The sequence below is a fragment of the Petaurus breviceps genome, unplaced genomic scaffold (assembly GCF_028583685.1).
Source record: "Petaurus breviceps papuanus isolate PSGF00001 unplaced genomic scaffold, PetGlider_PUasm1.0 176, whole genome shotgun sequence".
Taxonomy (NCBI): domain Eukaryota; kingdom Metazoa; phylum Chordata; class Mammalia; order Diprotodontia; family Petauridae; genus Petaurus; species Petaurus breviceps.
The window spans coordinates 3302766-3321058 of NW_027185771.1; the positions used below are offsets into that span (position 1 = coordinate 3302766).

At 46.8% G+C, this 18293-nt stretch overlaps 1 protein-coding gene across 2 annotated transcripts; it reads right to left on the reverse strand.

Annotated features, from left to right (window-relative positions):
• Positions 1-194: 194 nt before the first annotated feature.
• HAS3 (hyaluronan synthase 3) lies at positions 195-14124 on the reverse strand. 2 transcript variants are annotated; one of them, XM_069085481.1, is made up of 4 exons: positions 14021-14124; positions 9005-9625; positions 4694-4795; positions 195-3524 (listed from the first exon to the last, which is right to left on the reverse strand). In XM_069085481.1, exons 2-4 carry the CDS (start codon positions 9623-9625, stop codon positions 2601-2603), a joined length of 1647 nt encoding a protein of 548 aa, XP_068941582.1. In that variant the 5' UTR covers positions 14021-14124; the 3' UTR covers positions 195-2600. The 2 variants fall into 2 exon arrangements, with proteins under 2 accessions (XP_068941582.1, XP_068941581.1); XM_069085480.1 differs by lacking the exon at positions 14021-14124 and adding an exon at positions 13407-13520.
• Between the last annotated feature and the right edge of the window lie 4169 nt (positions 14125-18293).

Sequence of the window (18293 nt, forward strand, 5' to 3'; positions counted from 1 at the left end):
GGTATCAAGCACCGTGAATCTTCTACATTTGGGAAACAGAGATCACAGTCATACTATGTGATACAATGAATGTATATTACCTGGCAGACTCTCATAGCCCTATCTCAATTTCCAGGTTTAGGGCTCCTTGGTAGACACTTAAGTTTTTACATTGAATAACAAGGGGGATGAGAGCCTCAGAAACAAGACTGCTGTTCTTGTGTGCAAGTTTTTTTTATTTTGACAAATACATCATAGTATAAAAATTTTGACCTTTCTGAAAAGTGAAAAAAATGCAGGTAAAAAATAAATACATTTACAAATCATTGTAGAAATAAGTAAATACAAAAGATCAGAAAAACCCTAAATTCCTCATTAAAATGGGATTTGAGAGAAAAACCAAATGTTTTCATTAATATAAAGTGTCTTCCCTTGCATGAAATAGGGATAAAGCTGAAGATGTTTGGTTTTGTGTTTTACAGAAAATGTAAAAAATAACTTATAAAAACCAGTCGAGGTTGAAAGTTGTGAGCCCACTTATCTGCTTCTGCTCCTTTTCTGTCTGGGAATCCGGTAACAGTAGCAGGATTAGAGAAACTCTGATGGTAGAAAGCTAGGAAAGACCTATTCCTTTTTAAACCATCTTGTTTTACGTAAAATTGAGAAAAGTTAGCCCGTAGTTAAGTCTGAACCTTGCATTAGCTGGCTGGATTTCCTCCATTATTTAGCTCAAAATAGTCTGCTACATAGCCAGCAAAAGCTCAGAAGGAACTAGAGCCATTGTCTCTGGCCTCTTCCTCATCTTTGATGGCCTGGCCTGATGTTAGTGCCTGCCAAGAAGTATACGGTTTCTGTGATGCAGCAATAGCTGGCGGCACCCAGAAGACAAACTTTTGAAAAGAAAAGCACCATAAGTTAACCCAATTGCCATTAGAAGCACATTTCATTCCCTTGCAGGAAGCAGCAGGTGTTCTAGAGGCTTTTTCCTAATCATTTGCCTTTCAATTGTTAGTATTGGCTCAGTAGTGAAGGGTTAGGTCAGCAACACTACCATGGTCTTGCTAAACATGGATACTCAAGCCAGAGAGGAGTTAAACGTCCATGTTAAACCCAAGAATTGAGAATAGACAGACAACTGATGGTAATTTAGCCAATGAGATGTAGCAAGAGATGAGACAACTTTGGGAACAGGAAACACCCCATTTCCTAGTTTTGTGTTGCCTAGAAATAAGCAAAGCAAACATAAAGCTGAAAATTTGAGAAAGCTAGGGGAATAGGATGGAGAAACCCACCATTAGGGGTATAAGAATAAAGAACTATACCTATAAACTATAGTTGACTGAGTCTAGACAGCAGGTTGTGGAGGCAAGAGGCTGGAGTTCATATAATAAGCAATAGCTTGTTGGGGTCAGTCTGAAATTCAAGTCCAAGCAACTTCATAAATATCATCGACCTGTCCCTAGTCACTCCAAAGAGTTAACTGTTTTGGGTAGACTCATCTGCCATTTGAGAACACTGGCAACAGTGCTGAAGGAGAAAGAGAAGTGGTGCAGTAAAAATGTGATCCCCATGGATCTAGATGACTTCATAAATCCTAAGCATTAAATAATTGTGTTATAATTTCTGAAGTTCTTGCATGTAGATAGAAAAAGCAAAGAATGGAAGTTGTCATGATCTCAAAATTCATCTCAGGGTTTGAGTAAAGGGAATTGAGGTGCCTAAATCCTGTTCCTTTACAGGTCTGTTCGGTTACTGGCCAAAACAGACCAGCCGATAAAGAGCTAGCAATGACCCTGACATCAAAAAGCAACAATGGTGGGCCATGTCTATACAAGAAGACTGAAGTTGGACCAGTCCTAATCCCGAATTCCAATTTTAAGAATTACATCCATTACATTCCTAAAATTCACTATGGCCTGTAGCGTGTTAAAAACATAGGTGATTTACATGCATACCTACCCCTTCTCCCTGGTATAAATTCACCTTTAACTGCTACTGGTTTCCTGCTGGTTTGGTTCACTCCCTGGGTATTCAGGAACACAGAAAGGTCTTCAAACTAAAGCACCATCCTCAGACCTGTTCCCTGATCCCCAGAAGCCAGCCTATGTCCTCAGGACAATCTTACAGATCTGGTGATTGGAAGTGGAGGTGCAGCTGACCCAGCTCTTCCATTTGCTCATGACTGATTTCCTTTTAGGTAGGGCTAGCTAACTCTATAAGAAGCTGCCACTAAATGGAGGCCATCCTCAAATGTGCAAGGCACACTTTGCTCTGGATTATTCCTGGGCCTCAGGGAAAGGAAACAATCTCCAGAATCCATTGTCAGTGTGCAGAAGCAGGAAGCCTAGAAACGTGGCCAAGAGCCTGAGTGTCCAAGGAATCTGGTGACAGTTTCATTTGAATCCATGGGATGGATGCTTCAGGCCACAATACAGGTCAAACTCCTTTGCACTGAAACTTGTCCTTTGGACAACGGTTAAGAAAACAAGGACACAGCACTCCCTCCCTCCCGCCCGCCCGACCCATTTCCTTTTCTCAAATTGGTAGGAGTCAAGTTTACCCCTTCCCCTCCCTGGCCCATTGCACTTTTCCCACATTGGTCAAAGAGCTGCCCTTGCTGGTCACACCTCAGCAAATGCCAAGCTGTATTGCTCAGGCTTTCTTCCACAACGTCGGGCAATGATGGCCAAATACAGCATAAGGAGTGCTACCCAATAGCAGGCATATAAGATAGCCCCAGATACTAGGAAGGCCAGCTCTGTTTCACTGAAAAGGTCCTGGCAATAAGCTGTATAGGCCAACCCTCCCAGAAGGACTGCTACCCAAATGGACACAGGGATGAGGCCAATGAAGTTCACAACAATAGTTTTTCGGCCTGAAGTGCCCCACCCAGACTTGTTGATGGTGGCAATGGCAAAGATCTTGGCCGGCAGAAGGCTGGACATGTAAAGGAGTGAGTAAAGGGACATGAATATCATTTCTGCATTGCCCCGAAGGAAGCAAGCATAAGTAGCCTTGATGATGCCCACAAGCTGCACTGTTAGCAAGAAGAGGAGGATGTTCCAGACGCGGCCCCGATAGAACAACTGGATAACGGTAGCAATAAGAAAGAAGGGAAAGAAACCTGTCACCACAGACTCATAGGTCATCCATAGGTGGTGCTTATGGAACCACAAGGAATTGTAGAGCCACTCCCGGAAGTAAGACTTGCTCCAGCGGGTCTGTTGGTTGAGCCAACGGAGGTACTTTGTAGGGGTCTCTGTGAGGCACTTTGAGCGTGCAGTGTACTTAGTTTGGTAGCCAAGGCTCAAAACTCTATTGGTAAGGTGCCGGTCATCCCCAAAGCTACACTTGCTGCCCAGGAATTTCTGGTGGTACCAGTCTTCTAGGAACTGTTGAAGAAGGGTGTTCCGGTACATGCCTAAGGGCCCGCTTATGCACTGAACACACCCAAAATAGGACTGGCAGGCCCTTTCCACATTAAAGGCCATCCAGTACCGCACACTGCTCAAGAAGGAAATCCAGGAGTCATATTTATTGAGAATCTGAAAAGGAACAAGAAAACTCGTTAGCTTCAACACCCTCTGCATTTCTCTGCCAACTAGAGTCAACAAACACAAACATCTAGATCTTTATGGAATTCATGGGTTTTCTGATCCAAAACATCTCTAGGTCTTTCTGCCACTTAGAAACAGCATAGGGAGTAAAGGAGACATTGCTAAAGGGCTACTCTGGTTCCCAAGGAAAATTTTCAGCTTCCAGTTCTGGGCTGGCTAGTGAAGGAAAATTGGAGGGTGGCAGAAAATAATCAAGCCCAAGCCTAATTTCCTAGGCACCCAGTTCCAATTCCATACTGCAATTTGCCATTCTGTTTACTAACTTCAAACTTTGTAATTTTATTATCAAATGGTAAAAGCCAGGACCTTAATGTTATGAAGAGATAGCAAATTATACCTTGACAGACTGGTGAGGAAAGAGAATGCTCTCCCTCCTCATCTCTGCTGCCTCATTTCCCTGGCTTCCTTCAAGTTCCTCCTTTCTGCAGGAAGTCTTTCCTGATCACCCTTAATGGTAGTACCTTCCCTTTACTGGATCATTTCCCATTTATCCTGCATATATCTTATTTGTACACAGTGATTTACATATTGCCTCGTTTATTAATGAGCTCCTAGTGAGCAAGGATTGTCTTTTGTTTTTCATTAACTTCCCAGCACTTAAGTACAGCACTTGGCATGGGATAGGTGCTTAATAAATGCTTATTGACTGATGGACCTCTACTGTCCTGCCCAATAAGGACTTTTCCCTATAAGCAGTACCTCTTAGAAGAGAATCTGGACCCCTACTGTCATTAACTGAATGGTGGATCCCTGAGAGTTCTTTAGTCCCCAAAGGGAATCCCCAAAAGGGAACATCTTGAGTTTTTTGAAGAGCTGCTCAAGGACAAGAGATTCCCATCTTAAAGAATAATCACTGACCTTTTCCTAAGAAGACCTGATTGTCAAATGGTCCAAATTTTCCCCACTGGAATCTAAGTCTTCTGTATCTACCGCTCTTAAATTCCATTCTCTTCTCTCCAGAGCTACCCAGGTTAGCCACACAAAGTAGGAAAACTATGTTCTTCCCACCCCAAGTCCAGTGCTTTACTCTGGCCACATCAAATGAAAAAGAAATATGCCAAGAGGGCACCCCTGGGAAATCCCTAAATATGTCTTACTTGGACATCTCCCCCGACTCCACCCACTTGGGGATCCTCCTCCAGAACTCGAAGCATCTCCACAGTACATGCTGGATCCAGCACTGTGTCTGAGTCACACACCTAATGGAGTAAGCACACAGAGTCAGCACCTCTCAGGCTCAGATCCCCAGACCCCATGAAGTCCCTTTGATCATTTATCACTACCTCTTTCAATATTCCCCCACCCTCCCTGCTGTACCATTTTGCATTTGAGTGAGGAAGATAGTTTAAGGAGAAGTTCCAAGCTCATTGGCAATGTCTTGTTTCAGATGATTTACCTGATGCCAGGAGCAAAGGGATCTAAGCCAAATGTAAGGAATGGGGTAGAGAGAGGACGGTAAGGTTTGGGTTCTAGGTTTCACACCAAATAGGCCGAGAATGAGAGGGATACCTAGCCCCTAATGAGGAGCCTTCTCTGGGGCTACTGGCTGGAAGCCTTGAAGATGAAAACACCCAGCATGATAGCTAGTTTTAGCTCCTGTAATAGAGCCCCTATATATACAAGAAAATTTTTGATTTGGGGGAGCAGGTGTGCAGGAACAACTCCTGTGACAAACACTAGCTGATCTGCCCAATCAACTCAGAACCCCGAGGAAACTGATCTGTCATATCACCTCCTTTCAGATTCCAACATTTATACAACAGGAGATTAAAAGGGAAGTCCAGGAAGTTTAGCAATTCAGATAAGCCCAATCACAAGAGAGTAGATCGACTTGAAGCAGGATAGAAGAGGTTATAGCTACCAAAGTCAATTCCCAGACTATAGCACCTGCATGCAGCATGAGGCTTAGAGCTTCAAAGGAATTAAAAACTTCTGCTGAAGCCTGTATAACCTCTATCTGATTGCTTACTGTTTCAGGGAGGAGAAGAAGGATAGAATTTAGAACTCAGAACTTTAAATAAAAATGTTAAAAAATTGAAGGAAAAAAACCAAACCTGCTGAAGAAAGGCCTGAAAGTGGCAGAGGTTCTCTCTTAGCAAGAGCTGCAGAAGTCCTTGGGAACTGGGAGGCTAACCTAATGCCCTTTTAGGTTTTTCCAGAAAAAGTAAAAGGTAGCTAGCTGTATACTCTATACTCTAGGAAATAATCCGATGCTGATGAGACCAAGCTCCAGAGATTATATTTACTACGTATACTCCTTTTGCTTTTATTTTTGGGTTCCACTTCTTATAATTGTGATTGAGGGACAAGCCACGGCCACTTGAAGGACAGCTGCCATAGCCTTCTCTTGGCATGTCTAAACCATGCCTATGACTAAACCCACAAATCTCATCTGGAGAAATTAAATTGAGCATTATTCTAATCTAGGAATGAAGGAAAAGCATTTATCAAATTATAACTATGTGCAAAGCATTCTCTAGGCACTAGAGATATAAACAGAAAAGTAGAGTCCTTCTCTCAAGGAGCTCACATTCTGACAGGAGAGATAAGACACAGGAAGGTTTTGCCTGTAAACCAGACAGAAGGACCCCTAGGGTTAGAGAAGGCCTGTCAATGGTCAACTAGTTCAGTTCATATTACAGTGAGGAAAGCAAGACCTGGCAGGTTAAGTGATCTGCTCAAGGTCATATATCTCCTTAAGAGTCAATGTTGTGTCTGGGGTCAGAGTATAAGACCGTTATCCTCCACACTTCGGTTCTTGATAAAACCTAGCACTAGTCTGTCCTGTCTGCCTCCTCCAACTTTTACTGGGTCCACATTCTAGGTCAGTCAACAATCCAGTTGCTGACTTCAAACTTAAGTCTCTACAGAAACAGAATGGCACATGTAGCCTACTCAGTCTGACATAAGAAAACAAGGTGGACAAGAATAGTTCACTGACACACTTAAAATTTCAAGCCATTCCTCTCAAAATTGAAAAAAAAATTGTCTAGAGATCAATTTTTAAAATTTCACTTCCGCCGATTACTAAAAACTTCAATAATAATATTAGCTAACATTTATATTGTGTGTGTTGTGTGCCAGGTACTGTGCTAAGCACTGCCCAATTATTATCTCATATGATCCACATACAATTCTGGAAAGTAGGTGCTGTTGTTATACCCATTTTACAGATAAGGAAATTGAAGCAAACAGAAGTTAAGTGACGGGCACAGGGTCACCTAGCTAGTAAATGACTGAGATGTATTTGAACCCAGGTCTTCCTGATTTCAGGCCCAGTGCTCTATCCAGAAGCACAATTGACTGGAGTATACCCTTTTTATTCTTTGTTCAGCCTGCAATGGAGACACCAGCAAGGTATAAAATAACCAAGTGGGTTGTTGGAGCTACAATTCATCTACAATTTGGTCAGAATAAAAGAAGTTTAGGTCATCCACAAATGGAATAATCCAGAGCATGTTGACAACATTACTTCCAGAGGACTCTCCCAAACTAATAAAAGATTCCCAGAATCCTCCTCCCTGGACTCTAAGGATACCTTACCCAGAAGAATTCGCTCATTCCAATATTCCATATCCCGTTTTTCCTTAAAATTCAACTTGAAATAATTTCCCTCTCTGCTTCTCCTGTCCACTTTCCTAAAGGGATTCATTCCTTCCCGGATGACTAAGGATACCAAGGCAAGAAGCATCTTCTCTGGACTGGACTGTTTGGAAGTCAGAGTGTGGTTTTCTCCCTCTCTGAGAAGAGGCATGAATTGAAATCTTGGGTCAGGAAGAAGGATGCACCTGTTTCTAGTCCTAGCAACATACATCAAATCCCCAACTCATCGGGACCAATTATCCTTTGCTGATTCTGCCTTTAGGCAGTTATCCCGCATCAATAAAATGGAAAGAAAACAAGCACCTGGGACACAGCCACTTGTTGACCCAGCAAAACACACAGGAAGCAAGTTTTCTTTTTAACTAGTTTTCTTTAGGAATTGTCAGCCTCAAAGGAGGGAGCGGCTTTTGTGGGCCAGAACAACATGGATCAACATGTACTTCTAAAGGAACTTTCAACCAGAGCAAAACTATCCTATTTGAAATTCTGAATTCCTGGGGGGGAAAAAGAGTAGCTTGATAAAGGGCCCCAAGATAAAACTACAAAATGTAAACTTTTCCAAACCCAGCTTCTCTCTCTGAAACACAAGGTTTAAACCCATGAGTAGAGAAACTGGAGGCTTATGAAAAGTAATTTATTCGCATTGAGCAAATATTTCCTAAATACCCACTATGCAGCAAGCACTCTGCTAGATGATAGGGTCTCTGCCCTCACAGATCTTAGATGGTATAACTTAAGGATCTTTGATAGATTCTTCCTTTAATGAATATTTGCATTATCTATATTAGTAAAATCTTGAATCAGGAAATAGAGAAGCCACCACAGGAGCCAGGACACTACTAACACAACTTCCAGATTGGTCTCAAAAACTCTTTCACACCTCTGGTTCCAAGGGGGAAGAATGGCAACAGGGAAACACTAGATGTTTCCCCACAATTCTCTACCCATGACTAACTGGGAATGGGACCATAAGTGACCACCTTCCAATTCAGGCACTGGAGCAAAGGTTTCCTGAAGGTAGGGAGACCTTACAGGCAGGACAACAGATATGGGGAAAAATGGTGCTTTCAGAGTCGGAGGATCTGGATTTAAATCCTGTCCTTGCAAGTTATTAGTGTTTACCAGGTTCCTACAGTGTGCCAGACCCTGGGAAGTCACTTAACTTGTATGAGCCTTAGTTTCTCCATCTCTACTGTGAGGGAGTTGGCTCAGATATTGTCCAAGCTTCCCTCCAGCTCTAACTTCAGTGATCTCTGGTCAGGCCATAGGGGGCACAGGGATAGAGCACTGGGCCTAGAGTCAGAAAGACCTGAGTTCAAATTCTGATCCACACATTTACTGGCCATATGCCCCCAGGCAGGAGATGGAGGCTCAGAATGGTGAGGGTTTAAGTGGCTGTCAGATGGTGGTGTATTGGGGATGTGGTTGATAGGATTCATTCTTTGTTTAAGGGTTGGATCCTGAGGCAGCTAGGTAAAGTGCTGGGCTCAGGATGGCCAGGAAGGGGAGTTCAAATCCACTGTGCCCTTGGGCAAATCACTAAACCTTTCTGCCTTAGTTTCCTCAGCTGTAGAATGAGGACAGTAATAGCACCTAATTCTCAGGGTTGTAAGAATCAAATGAGATAACATTTGTAAAGATCTCAGCACAATGGCCAACATGTAGTACGTGCTATAGAAATGCTTGTTCCCCCTTCCCCTTCCATCCTTCATTTGTTGTCAGGCAATGGGGCCAGTTCTCCAGGTTTCCCTGATTCCTGCCCCCCCCCCCAATCACCCACACTGGCTTCATGACTGCTCACATACCTGGATGTAATCCACGGAGTCACCAAGGGCTTTGAAGGCTGTGTACATCACCTCCCGTTTACCGCCCCACTTCTGCATGATGCAGGAGAAGGTGCTGCCTCGAACCGCCTCATGCACTCGGCCCATGCCCTCCTTCAGGCTGTCCTCTGACTCTCCCTCTCCCACGTCATGGAAGTTACTCTGCCAGACGTAGCAGCCTGTCTGCTCAGAGCCCAGCACCTCATGGAAGATGTCCAGCATGTAAGCATCCTCCTGCCTGTTGCCATCCACCACCATCACCACCTTCAGGTTGGGGAAGGAGATGCGCTGGGCAGACCGGAGGCACTTGCGCAGGTAATCTGGGTCCTCCTGGTAGGCGGCAATGCACAGAGCAACAGAGGGAGCCAGCTTCAGGGGCCGCCCACCTCGACGCATGCGCCGGTGCTCCAAGAAGGCAAAAAGGCTCTGAATGAGGAGGTGCAGCCCCAGGATAGCGCCATACAGGCCAAAGGAGAGGTAGTGTTTCTCTGTGTGGATGAACTGGTAGCCAGTCACGTACGCAGCCAGGATTCCCCCCAGGACTGCCAGGGCAAAGAGGCTGGTGCCCACTACACGCAGGGCTGTGCTCAGGTGGACTGGCATCTGTCCAAAGAGAAAGGCAGGGTAAAAGTCAATCAACGTTGTTTACTTTTTTTTTTTTTAAGACCACATCTACCATAGGCTAGAAGTGCAACGGCCACTCACAGGCCAGATTCCAGGACTGATGGGCATGGGAGCTTTGCCCTGCTCTGTTTCCAATCAGCACACATTCATCCTTCCTTAGGCTGCCACTCCCAGGGGTTCACTGTGTTAGTGCCAGACTTAGTATGGCCTCCTGATGGCTTAGTGCCTTCTAGCTCAGAACTCCCAAACTTAAACAATCTGCTAGCCTTGGCCTCTCCAGCAGCAGGAATTACAGGTGTCCCTGCCAGGCCACAAGAATTGAGTAAGTACTCACTGTGTGCCAAGACAGTGTGCTAAGCTCTGGGATACAAAAACTCTCACATTCTAATGATGGTGACAACAGGCTGGGTAGATATATACAGTACAAATGAAAGGTAATCTCAGAAGGAAGGTGCTAATGGGGAATATAAGTACAAGAAAAGGCCTCTTGCAAAGGTGGACAGGACAGGGCAACCTATAAAAGTAGCTACTCAGGGACAGCTTTTGCTAAGTAGTAGTTTAGGGCAAGATGAAAAAAAGATGACCCCTCTTTTCACCCTCAAACTTAGTAAAGAGCCTTCCTTTCATGGATATCTGCATTATAAGCTCTGACTTTAAGATAATTGATAACTATTGTCCATACAAATGGAGGAAGAGATCTGAAAAAAGATGAAAGGCACAAACATTCCTTCATGAGAGTGGGCAGTGCGTGAATACTATGGGAATTAGTAATGGGAAATCACCTTGGGAGTGCAAACGGTGATGGTGTCTGGCCCCCATGGTGCCCAGGGCACCCACACAGCAGCTCCAAGCTGGGAAGGTGGAAGGGTCCTGGCCCTGACTCCAGACACTTGGCATGACCCAGCTGTGTCAGAAATGGGCATCTTTGGCAGTCTGGGGGAGGCAGTGAATGCCACAAGAGCTTCTTCAGGTGACTGCTCTGCTCCAGCTGCCCAGCTCACCCAGAGCTGGTGGAACCAACGTACTGGGGGAGGGGAGAGTGGAGGACGAGCCTCCCCACTGGTAGGGGAGGAGAGGAGAAGAGGGAAGTCTGTCAGGCAATAAACACTTACTGAGTGCCCACTATGTGCCTAAGCTCTGGGGACACAGAAACAGGCAGAAGAAGGTCCCTGCCCCCCTCCAGGAGCTCACAGCCTGGTGGAGGAGACAACAGGCCAACAAGTATGGACAAACAAGATCAACTGGAGATAATCCACAGTGGGAAGGTCCCAGAATTAAGAGGGATCAGGAAGAGGGGATTTGAGCTGGGATCCTCTGTATGAGAAGGGAGAGAACACCTGACTCCACATCTCACATCCAGCTTCATAGGAAAGAAGGACGGGCACAAAGGCGATGTGGATGGCAGCAAACTGGCAAATGAGTGGAGGAGGGAGAGAAACATATGAGGGTAAAGTGACAAAGGACAAAAACTAAAATTGAGAGAGAAAGTTTCCCTGTGCCCTTTCACCCTTCCTTTTCCTGAGAAGGGGGTTGAGGCAAGGCAGGCAAAGTAAACAGGAAAACAGTCCAAGGGAGGGGAGGAGGAAATGGATGCTGAAGGCAGGGAGAAGGTGAGCTGTGTGTAAAGCCCAGAAGGAAGCCAGGCGGGGGAACTGCAAGGACACAGCAGGCTGCTGCCGCTGCCGCCTGCACCACTGCAGCGAGAGGCAGAGCCAGGCTGGCAGGTCCTGGTGCCAGCCCTCTGCTGGTCACATTCTTGCCAGTCGCTATCTCTCTCCTGGAGAGTTTCCTGTAAACTAAAGTGCCCCTAACTTCCAGCCTGCTGTACCCAGGCATCCACAGGCCTGAAGGAACAAGCACAAGCCAGGTCCCAATCTTCATTCTGAGCCAGGCCAGCTTCTCAGCTCAGCTTACTGCTCCCTACCTGATAGGTACCCCCCCACCACTCTATGTAGCCCACTAAGAAGCAGACAGACCAACCCCCCAACACAGCCCATTTCTAACTTGTATTTGATCCAAATCGGATCCCTCTCCTGGGAGATCTTCAGCTCATCATATTCTGGAGAGGAAGATGTAGTCACAGAAGCTATTTGCCAAGTCACCAGACAAGTGAATCAGTGAGCAGCCCAATCACCCATTACAGGCTTACACAGAGCCCCCTCCAGCCGCTTCTAGAAGAGGCAAGGCACCCATTCTTGTCTCTCCTGTGTCTCCCCCTCCACTCCCCCCCATTCATTTTCATCTCTCAAGAAATTAGCTTCATCTAAGAATACTGAGAATATATAGGCTTCTTACATATTTGTTAAGGGGCATCTCTGAGACTTCTCCATACTTTTCCCTCTACTCCAAATCCCTACAAGAAAGTAAGGACTCTGCCCGCCCCCCCCAACACTTTCTATGCCTTCTTCCTCCCTCTTCGTGGCAAAGAGTCTCACCAGGCAGCAATGGAAACTCACCCCACACACCAATGAACCACAGCTATAAAGTGTCTAACGGGCCAGCACAATGCCTGAAATGCAAGTGCCAAAGTCCTGCCCTTTCAGAGTGATTATAGTTTAAGGGCACGACCCAGAAGGGCATATAAAGCAGGCTGCTCCTCATCTAGAAACCCATGTCCCCTGGAATCTATCTGGTCACTGCATTGTCACCCCAAGGAATCTTCCTTGGCATTAAACTGGGGCACAAATTTTACAGTGCAATTGAGGGAGAAGGGGGCTGAGAAAATTCATGGGGTGGGAGATCACTTCTTTTTAAATGTTCCAACCCACCCTGGTAAGAATCCATGCCGGGCAACCCTCTGACTACCCTGGGGGCGGGAGCATGCACAAAGGAAAAGGTCAGTAAAAGGGAAAACAAAAAACGAGCTCCTTAAACCCCCACATCCCTTTCCCAAGTGGTAAAATGCAAACAAAGGCACCACCTTTAAGGTCTCATAAAATCCCTTCCTCCTCAAAGGCCTTCCCCGCCTGGGCTAGGACACAGTGACCAGGCTTCATGCCTGCCAAGAGTTAGGCGGCGAGACCCGCATAGCCGCACTCACACCCCCACCATAGAGTGCTTCCAGCTCCCAAATGCCCCCCGTCACCAAAGGGCCGGGTAAAGCACATGGGGGGTCGGGCTGGGTGGGGGTGGCAACTACTTTCTCCCCGCTCGCATTTCGGGCTCCAGAGCTCTCCAGACTGCAGTCCTGGTGCTGCCCGGCCCCTGGCACTGGGGCTGCCCTCGCTAATCCGGACACAAGCCGCTGCAGCCCGCCGCTCTCCCCCCCCATGCCAAAGCACGTCCGAAGGCAGCAAGCTCCCGTGTCTGCTCGGAGCCCCTCGCCCGGCAAGGTCTCCGGAGCTCCGCGTCCCGACCGGCCCCCAGCAAACTTTCCGCGGGCGCGGCGCGGGGCGGGGCGGACAGGTGCGCCCCGCGCACACGGCCGCGGGCCCCACGTGCAGCCGCCGGCCCCCGGCAGAGCCCCGCGTGGGGGGAGGTGGCGGCGGGGGGCTCGGCGGGTGGGGCACACTCCAGCCAGCCCGCGCCCTGGCGCCGCCGCCCCCTCCCCTCCATCCATTCATTCATCATTCATTCATTCATTCACAAAACGGGGCTCGCGGAGGAGGGAGGGGAAGGAGCAAGGAAGAAAGGGAGGAGGGGTCAGTGGGGAGGGGGCCGCGGGGCCGCGGCTGGAGACTGAAGATGGCGCAGCGTACCCCGGCAGCGGCCGGCCCCCCGCGGCGTGGCCGGAGTCTCCCCCCGGGTGCCCCGAGCTCACCGTGCGGCCGGCTGCTCACTCTCCCGGCGGATCAGCGGGGCTGCGGCTGCTCCATGCCCCTCCTCCTCCTCCTCCTCTCCGCCCCCGCCGCCGCCCGCACACGCCGACTGAGCCGGCCCCGCCGGGCCGCCGCGCTCTTAAGTACCCAAGGGCGCCCCCGCCGGGACGCGCGCCCGGCCGGGCCGGGCCCTCGGCTCAGGAACTTGGGGAGGGGGTGCCCCCGGCGCGGGGCGCAGGGGCTGCGACCCCGCCCCGTCCCGTCCCAGAACCGGCGGGGCGCAGCTGGCATCCCGACCCCCGACGGCGGCCGCCCGGGCTCCCCACGCAGGGCGGGGGCACCGGCACCCCCAGCCCTTCCTGCCTCTGCTCCAGAGCCCGCGGGACTTCTGCGGGCAGAGCCTACAGCCCGGTGCCTCCTCCGGACACCACGTGAAAGGTCTCGGCAAACCCCCCGGCTGCCCAGAGGCCTCTCCACGCGCAGGCTCTGCCTCTTCGGCGTCCTACACTCCCCCTCCCCCCGGAAAGATTCCCTTCCCTAAGAGAAGTGAACGAGGAGCCCCGCTTTCTCTGCCGGTGCCCAAAGGTCTTTCCTGTATCCCCCAGCCCAGCCCGACCTTAGCGCTCCAGTGCTCCTTCCTAGGGATGGCATCCACAGCTCCTTACTTCTAGGAAGCCCATACGAGTACTCGGGCATTCAGGTCCACCCGAGAGATGTTCCTTAACGCTCTACTCCCAGCCACTCGACACCTAGTCCCCAGCATCTCCCAAGAACAACTCACCCTAGAAGGGTGAATTGTTAAACACGCCCCAAACTTTGGTGTCTGCTGCACAGTACCAGCCAAAAGGAACATAGTAATACCCTCCCTGCCAACAAGAAAAGAGAGGAGTCAAAACAATCCTGCAACAGAACACTGAGATAATGATCAGATTCCGGTTAACAACTGGGACGTGGGATGTGATAAACTGAGCCTCATCCATTCTGGAGAACAATCTGGAACTATGCCCAAAAGGCTATAAAACCGTGCATACCCACTGACCCAGAAGTACCACTACTAGGTCTGTATGCCAAAGAGCTCCAAGGAAAAGGAAAAGGACCTGTATGTACAAATATATTTCTAGCAGTTCTTTTTGTGGGAGCAAAGAATTAGACATTCAGGCAGCACCCATCAACTGGGGAATGACTGAACAAGATGTGGTATATGGTTGTGATGGAGTCCTGTTGTGCTATAAGAAATGACAAAGGGGGTGTTTTTTCAGGAAAAAACAAACAAACATGGCAAGACCCCTATGAACTGATGCAAAGTGAAGTGAGAAGAACCACGAAATCATTGTGCACAGTAGCAGCAATGCGGTAAAGACGATCAACTGTGAAAGACTTGGCCACTCTCATCAATAGAGGATCCAAGACAATAATTCCAAAGGACTCAAGATTAGAAAAATGCTATCTGCCTCCAGAGAGAGAACTGATGAACTCTGAGTGCAAATGAAAATATTATTTTTTCACTTTATTTTTCTTGCTTTTTTAAAAAATATGGCTAATATGGAAATGTTTTGCATAATTTCACATGTATGATATTTTGCTTGCCTTCTTGAGGGAGAGATTTCAGAATCAAAATTTAAAAATAAAAGAATGTCAAAAATAAATAATAATTTAAAAAAACCTGAGCCTCAAATTTAAATTCTCCAGTGGGAACTCTGGAGACTTTAAGTGGGTTTGTGACTATAAAACTTCTTAGGGAAGTTCAATTCATCAGTATTGTGTAAGGGCCCTACTATGTGCCCACCCAGGTTATAAGCTGGAGATTTAAGCATGGAAAATGACTCACTATTTGCCCTAAAGGAGCTGACAATATACTTCCTGGGATGAATTGTGTAGACCTAAGTTCGAATCCAGCCTCAGACACTTACCAGTTGTGTGACTCTGGGCAGATTATTTAACTTCTGCCTGCCCCAGTTTCCTCATCTATAAAATGGGGGATAATAGCAGCTAGGGCAGCTAGGTGGTGCAGTGGATAGAGTGTTGGGTCTTGGAGTCAAGAAGACCTCTCTTCATGAGTTCAGATCCAACCTCAGATACTTGCCAGCTGTGTGACCCTGGGCATGTCACTTAACCACGTTTTCCTCAGTTTTCTCATCTGTAAAATTAGCTGGAGAAGGAAATGCCAGACCACTCCATTATCTCTACCAAGAAAACTCCAAATGGGGTCATAAAGAGTGGGACATGATTGAAAAATAACTGAACGACAAATAGTGGTTACCTCTTGGAATTGTGAGGATAAAGTGAGAAAAGATTTGTAAAATGCTTTCCAAACCTTAAGGTTCCATATAAATGTTATTATTATATACATACAGGTACACAGGTCATATATGAGGTAGAATGCTGTGGAGCAAAGAGGATGAAAAAGCATCCTAGGAAAATTTGGGCAGAGAGCACAGTGTCTGGAAGATAGAAGGGACTTTTAATAAATGTCTGCTAAATTTGAATCTTTTCCCATGGAGGTGGGGGATGGCAGATGGACCAGGGAAAATTTTTGTGGAGGAGGTAGCAGTTAATTTGGTCTTTTAAGGAAGAGGAATACTTTCCTGTGATCTCGGTTGGTTGGTTGGTTGGTCGGTTGTCCTCTGTTCTTGAAGAGTATCAAAATGACATCACTATGTTAGAGTCAAGTTTCAGTGTGTCCGACTGTGGCTGATCAGATCAATACAAGCTCAGAATACTCTACCACAAATTGGGCATAAATAGTCCATATGAACATTTGGGGCAGATTCTCTAAATTTGTGCATCCTGAATTTTCTTCGAGCTATTTCAATTCTGCTTTGCTCATGCAGCACAGCACCTTCTCTGACAGGGGCACGCCATGCTGAGCGGTCCTGTGCCAGTGTTTCCCACGTCACACAATCAATTCCAAAGTTCTTAGAAGACACCTTGAGAGTGTCCCTGTATCGCTTCTTCTGACCACCACATGGTAAAATGGTCTTTTTGGCAAGCGTATGTTTTGTATTGGAACAACGTGGCTAGCCCATTGGAGTTGTGCTCTCTGAAGCAGAGTCTGAATGCTTGGCAGTTTAGGACCTCAGTGTTTGGTACCTTATCCTGCCAGGTGATCTTCAGAATCTTCCTCAGACTATTCAAATGGAAGCAATTCGGTTTCCTGGCATGGCGCTGTCAGACTGTCCAGGTTTCACAGGTATACAGCAGTGAGGTCATCACCATGGCTTCATATAACTTCAGTTTGGTAGTCAGCCTTTTCTCTCCCACACTTTCCTTCAGAGCCCCCCAAACACTGAGCTAGCTCTGGCAATGTGTGTGTCAATCTCATTATCACTGTGTACATCCCTGGGAAGTACATTGCCAAAGTAAGAGAACATATCCACAGAATTAAAAACTCCATTTGCTGTAACCAACTGATGGTTCCACGTATGGATGATGTGGTGCTGGCTGATGGAGCACCTGTATTTTCTTGGTATTAATTGTTAAGCCAGAATTAGCACAAGCAACAGAGAATTAATCCATACTTTGCTGCATCTCAGCATAAGAGGTTGCATTGAGTACACATTCATCAGCAAACAAAAAACCATGCATCAGTTCTCCCTCCACTTTGGTATTAGCTTGCAGCCTTTTCAAGTTGAATAAGTAGCTGACCTTGATGCAGTGTTCATCTTCATTGAAAGACATTTGACACCTTTAAACACCAAATAAAATAAGTATTTCCATATGCAAATTAGAACTGGAGGATGGTGCTTGAGCACCATAATAAGCAATTACTTATTACATATCGCTTAAGTTTATTAAAATGTATAATAAATTCAACATGCTATTTTCAAAGTTAACCTCCTTGTCTATGTTTCCTTCTGAAGACTTCAGCAAACCATATAAGGCCATGTACTCCATATTCCAGTCAAATTAGATGACTGTTTGTTTCTAGGACTGGACAGTGCATCTCCCACTTAACAAAGAATTCCCCCACCCCTGGAATATTTTTCCTCCATATTTATATCTCTCAGAATGCTACGTTGACGTAGCAGATATGGCCCTGGACTCCAAGGCAGAAAGATCTGAGTTCAAATTTCACCTCAGATGGTAGCTATGTCGCTTAACCTCTGTCCAGCCTCAGCTTCCTCATCTGTAAAAGGAGGATAATAGCAACTACCTCACAAGGCTGAGCTGCAAGGACTAAATGAGACTGTCCGTATATGTCGAGTGTTTTGCAAACCTTAAGGTGCTACATAAATGCTATTATTTACTATTATTATCATGCTTTAAGGTTCAGATCAGGTACCGTCATTTCTGTGAAACCATTCCTGATTCTTCCAGTTAATACTCTCTCCCTACTCAAATGACCTTGTATTTATTATCTGTGTATGTTTTATTCCACACCCCTCCCCAAGAATGCAAACTCCTCCTTTATTGTCTTTGTATGTTTAGCACCTAGCGTATTAGGCAGGTAAGGAGGGAGTAATGAGGGAGAAGGATTCCAGTCTGAGTGACTAGGATGGTGATGGAGTCTTCAGTGGAAATTGGGAAGCTGGATGAAGTGGAAGCATGAGCTGACTTTTGGACATGCTGAGTTTGAGACCTCACTGGTGTGTTGAGGAGGAAATGTCCATCGGGCAGCCACAGATTGGGATGAAATATGTGAACCTGGAAGCTGTCTGCTTAGAAGTGGTCACTGAAGTCATAGGGATGAATGAAAAGAGGACCAAGGACAGAGCCTTGGGATACAGCCACACTTAAGGTATGGTAGAAGGAGAACAAGCCCAAAAAAGGGACAGAGCAGGAGTGGTCAACCAGGAGATGGCACCATCATAGAAACCAAGGAATGAGAACCTAGGGAGGAGGAGGAGAAGGAAGAAGAGGAGGCGAAGGAGGAAGAGAAGGAGAAGGAA

What these genes read in the sequence shown, in the direction of transcription:
- HAS3 (XM_069085481.1), bottom strand. Translation starts at nt 9,625, where the DNA reads ATGCCAGTCCACCTGAGCACAGCCCTGCGTGTAGTGGGCACCAGCCTC. An exon ending in ACTCCGTGGATTACATCCAG is followed by an intron (nt 4,796 to 9,004) that starts GTATGTGAGCAG and finishes TTACTCCATTAG; the next exon opens with GTGTGTGACTCAGACACAGT. An exon ending in GAGTCGGGGGAGATGTCCAA is followed by an intron (nt 3,525 to 4,693) that starts GTAAGACATATT and finishes GTTCCTTTTCAG; the next exon opens with ATTCTCAATAAATATGACTC.